The sequence below is a fragment of the Odontomachus brunneus genome, unplaced genomic scaffold (genome assembly GCF_010583005.1).
Source record: "Odontomachus brunneus isolate Ranch 3 - 2012 unplaced genomic scaffold, Obru_v1 Obru_scaffold_001, whole genome shotgun sequence".
Taxonomy (NCBI): Eukaryota; Metazoa; Arthropoda; class Insecta; order Hymenoptera; family Formicidae; genus Odontomachus; species Odontomachus brunneus.
Genome location: NW_022639451.1, coordinates 7747357 through 7751895, shown reverse-complemented (window position 1 = coordinate 7751895; position 4539 = coordinate 7747357). Strand labels below are relative to the sequence as shown.

The following is a 4539-nucleotide window of genomic DNA, read 5'->3' as shown; positions in this document are numbered from 1 at the left end:
TTCCGGAATGGAGCCGTGTCTTGAATCAGCGATATGCCGACGTTTCGCAAAGGGAACGCTAATTGATCAGGTGGTCAATTAAAATACACTGATTGGCTGGATTCAAGCCTCGTCCCCTACTCCCTAAACACCATCTACACAAAAGGGGGGGAGGGGGGCATATAAGGACTACCTTTACCCAAGGGAGCTCAGTATCAGAGTTCTCAGCCCTGATGATGCAAACTGCAACGTTTGCGAAACGTCGGCATATCGCTGATTCAAGACACGGCTCCATTCCGGAAGCTATACCTAGACATTGTATCAATGGCCGTGAAAGCCTCAAATCTAATGTATTAAATACTTTTTTTTATTCTATTATCTATTATTATTTCTATCATCTATTATCATCTATTATTATTTTTATTATCTGTGCATTTTTATTAGATCAACTGATGAACAAATAAAGCATTAATAAGAAAAAATTTTTTGTAATATTGTGTGTGGTGTATGCGTGTGTGTGTGTGTGTGTGTGTGTGTGTGTGTGTGTGTGTGTGTGTGTGTATGTGTGTTTTTTTTTAAGTGGAAGTCAATCGTTCGGGAAATGATTAGAGATCCAAAACCAAGAAAGGTTAGTATAAACATAAGTCCAAAAATGCATTGTTTTCGAGTTATCGCCATTTTTATTTTGAAATTATAAATTATTTAACTTTCGAATCTTTTTTGTCAAAATTGAAAGAAGAGATGTTTATGAGTTTTATAACATAATTAAAGTCAAATAAAAGTTACAGGTTATGGGATGTTTATGAGTTTTACAACATAATTAAACTCAAATAAAAGTTACGGGTTGTTTTAGCACTACCTAGGATGCACCACGTGGAGATACAACCATCTTAGCATCAAACAAAGGGATGCACGTAGTGCATCCTGAGTAATGCTAAAGCAGTTCGTAACTTTAATTTGACTTTAATTATGTTATAAAACTCATAAAAACCATCTCTTCTTTCAATTTTGACATAAAAATTCGAAAGCAAAGCAATTTAAAATTTCAACATAAAAATGGCGATTATTCGAAAACAACGTATTTTCAGCTTATGTTTACAACAATTTTTTTCTTGTTTTTAAGTCTCCAATCATCTTCCGAGTAATTGACTTCCACTTTTAAAACACCCTGTATACATACATCTTAACTTTATCTCAAATTAACATTTATTATTTAGGTAATAAAATAAATGTGAAGAAACGTAATTTTTTTTATCAATAGTAGATTTATGAGTAGTCCCCTTGATGCACTATTGAGAATACACTCAGCTTTACAACCGCCTTAATTATCACTTTATGTCAATGTTAATAAAGATAATTATTAAAGGAATTCCGACAGGTGGTTGCCTAAGCTCTGATCCACAATCAAATATATTGAACAATGGTTGACTACTACAAAGTGCTCGAAGTGCAACGAACTGCTACTAGCAGTGACATCAAAAAGGCGTAAGTTCAAGCTATCCGTTAACTTAGTCTGTGTAGGTTTCAAGAAGCAAATCTTATGCAATAATGGTATACTCGCTTTATATACTCGCTCATCACTTATTTAATATACTCGCTCATTACTTCATCTTATGACTTATGCTATAATTCTAAACAGAATCGTAAGATTCGTAAACTTATTCTCGTAAAATTCGTAAGATCTTATGAATAGATCTATAATTCTATACATATCGTATATCATATGATCACTCGTAAATATCTACGATTTCATGTAATTTACGATATTTACAAGTAATCAATATATGGTATGCATAGAATTGTAGATTTACTCATAAGTTTTTACAAATTTTACGAGAACAAGTTACAAGACTTATGATTTAAAATTGCAGCATTGTTTAACATTATCGAATAATATCAGGTATCGTAAATTTATACTAACCAAACTTCTGTCGTATGTTTTGTAGGTATAGAAAGTTGGCCTTGAAATGGCACCCGGACAAGAATCCAGACAATTTGGAAGAAGCGAATAGAAAATTCAAGGAAATCTCTGAAGCTTATGAAGTATTAAGCGACGGTAAGTATTCTGACTTATTGATTAATCATTGACAATAAGATAGTCCTCCTGGATAGAATTCCTCCTGGATTTGCGAACGAAAATAGGGTTCTTTCATAATTGAGAATGTTATATCACTGAAAAATGTTTTTCATTGATATAGACGCACGATAAAAACGCACGTGATCCTGCAATGTATCAATATTTAATATCGTTAATTTTTGTAGAAACATCCGAATGTTTATTTTAATATTAACAGCTACGGGCTAAACTGCCGCTTTTTAGCAGGAACATCAACTAATAACTTTCTTCCGTGAATACAGATCGTAAATTATAGTTTCTAGACATTTGAACGAAGAAATGTGTTTGTTAGTAAAAAATAAAAAAGATCGGGACGATATAGAAAATCTTTCCAGATGTGAAGAGACGTACTTATGATCAACGCTTATATCAGAAGGCGGCATCAAGGCCTGGTCGTGGGTTCACCTTCCGGAGTTTCTTTGATTCTCCCTTTCAACGATACTTTGGTACCATTAAAAAGAAATGCAATTTGCAGAGTGAACAAAGCATTGTGTACTGTAGTTTTTTTTACTTTTTTGCCTTAATACTGTGCTACAGAGTACTTCGCGTCTCTTATCAAAAGAATTCAAATGCAAAATATTCAACGTGACAAGGACGAGAACGACTAAAGTATTTGAAATTAGTAATATTTCGGGAAATTGCACGAATATGCTCTGTCATTTATAATTTGTAATCATCTTCTGTTTACATGTGAAGACGATCTCGTCAAATATAATTTGTATTTTCGAAATACAATACTCCCGATATCACTCCAATTTCGTCATCTCTTTAAGAATGACAATATAAAAGATTTCACAAGTTTTCCCATCTAAAGTGTTATGCCAAATAATCATGCGTTGCTGTTAACCTTGCCTGCATTATATTGTCAGCGTGTGCTAACAGCTAGCAAATTATAACTAAATTGGAATTTATTCTCAATGAAATATCAAACTCGATTATATATATCGTAGTAAGTAATATATATTAGACTCTATGGTATACAATGAATCCTCTGGTAATAGTGTGCCGCTCTTTATAAAAATATTCCCTAGCGTTATATTCTACATTACCAGGCAAAATTGGACTAACCTTTCGCAAGTCTTGCGGAACTCGCTTGTTGAATTTTGATTAAAATGACCAGGAGTGAAATAGCGGGTTTGAGCTAAAAACTGACGTAATAATGACTGAAGTAATAATATCTTTGGAAATTTTCAGAAAAGAAAAGACGAGTTTACGATCAATATGGCAAAGACGGTCTTCAAATGCCTGGAGGTAAACGGCGCCATGGAGATGATTTCGATCCGCACTTCTCTGGCACATTTGTCTTTAGAGATCCCGAGGAAGTATTTAGAGAATTTTTTGATGGTATGCCATTCGAAGATTTGTTTTCCGGTAAGATCACTTGATCTATATCTCACCTATATCTCACTATCAGCCTATATCTCACTTGAAACGAAATACATTGAAATGGAAAATACTTGGAGCACAGCAAACGTACGTAATTGTTTTGATTCCCACAGGTTTTCATGGTGGCAGTTCCCGGAGAGGAGGTGCAAATAGACATAATTATTCTACTAGTAACAGTCTCAGTACTTCTTTCTTTGGCCCTTTTGGATTTGGATTCCGCTTACCGTTTGATGATTTACTGGAGAACGCCGGTGCTCCTACAAATTTCACTTCCTTCGGTACTTTCACCAGTTTCGACGGAATGAGTGGCGGCACTTCCATGAAACGTACCAGCACCTCGACTCGTTTCATTGACGGAAAGAAAATTACGACTAAAAAGTAAGTTATTTGTATTTTATATCACATATATAGAGTTCCCCATTTAAATCGATCCACACAATTTTCAAAACTATTGATGACATTGAAAATTTTCCAAAGATTAAATGCTTTCGAGAAAAATTAATAGTTTTTTAGAGGATAATTTACAGAGGAAACGTAGAAAAGTCAACTTTGTTTTTGCTAAATTCACATAGCATTTCAGTTTGTCTTAAATGATTTCCTCAGCCATATACCAGATTTTGCAAGATTAATAATTCTGCAAGAATTCTACGAAGAATTCTGCTGTATAAAAGCAAAAATATTAATTACTAATAAATAAAGATTAGCGACAATTATATAATGAGCATACAAATTGAGATACTGGCTGAAACTTCAAAGTTTTGGCCACTCTAAAAGAGTTTTTGTATAGTTTTGTATAGTTTATATAGTTCTAAGCATATTAAAACATTTTATAAAGAATTCTGAACATTAGCACATATAATATGGCATTATTAAAAAAAATTATTACATCTAAGTGTTGCGCACTTAGCAAGATGTGAGATGTTGACCAGAGTCTCGGAGTTCTGATTTATCCAAAATATTTCTTTACTAGATCTGAATATACTAAAGCATTTTCTAAAAAATTCTAGGCGGTAGTAATATTAGGACCTTAACTTAGTTTCCGCCCGCAAATGTTAGAT

General features: G+C 33.4%; 1 protein-coding gene across 7 annotated transcripts in view; it reads left to right on the top strand.

Annotated features, from left to right (window-relative positions):
• LOC116847284 (dnaJ homolog subfamily B member 6-like) overlaps positions 1 to 4539 on the top strand; it is a 15970-nt gene that overhangs the window by 7536 nt on the left and 3895 nt on the right. For 5 of the 7 annotated variants that reach the window (XM_032822638.1, XM_032822164.1, XM_032822408.1 and 2 more), the window contains exons 2-6: positions 1358 to 1464; positions 1926 to 2035; positions 2431 to 2541; positions 3290 to 3466; positions 3595 to 3859. In XM_032822638.1, coding sequence (XP_032678529.1) covers positions 1400 to 1464; positions 1926 to 2035; positions 2431 to 2541; positions 3290 to 3466; positions 3595 to 3859 — 728 coding nt within the window. In that variant the 5' untranslated portion in view covers positions 1358 to 1399. Of the gene's footprint in view, positions 1 to 1345; positions 1465 to 1925; positions 2036 to 2430; positions 2542 to 3289; positions 3467 to 3594; positions 3860 to 4539 lie in introns of all 7 variants that reach the window. The other 2 variants (XM_032822253.1, XM_032822579.1) reach the window with 2 other exon arrangements.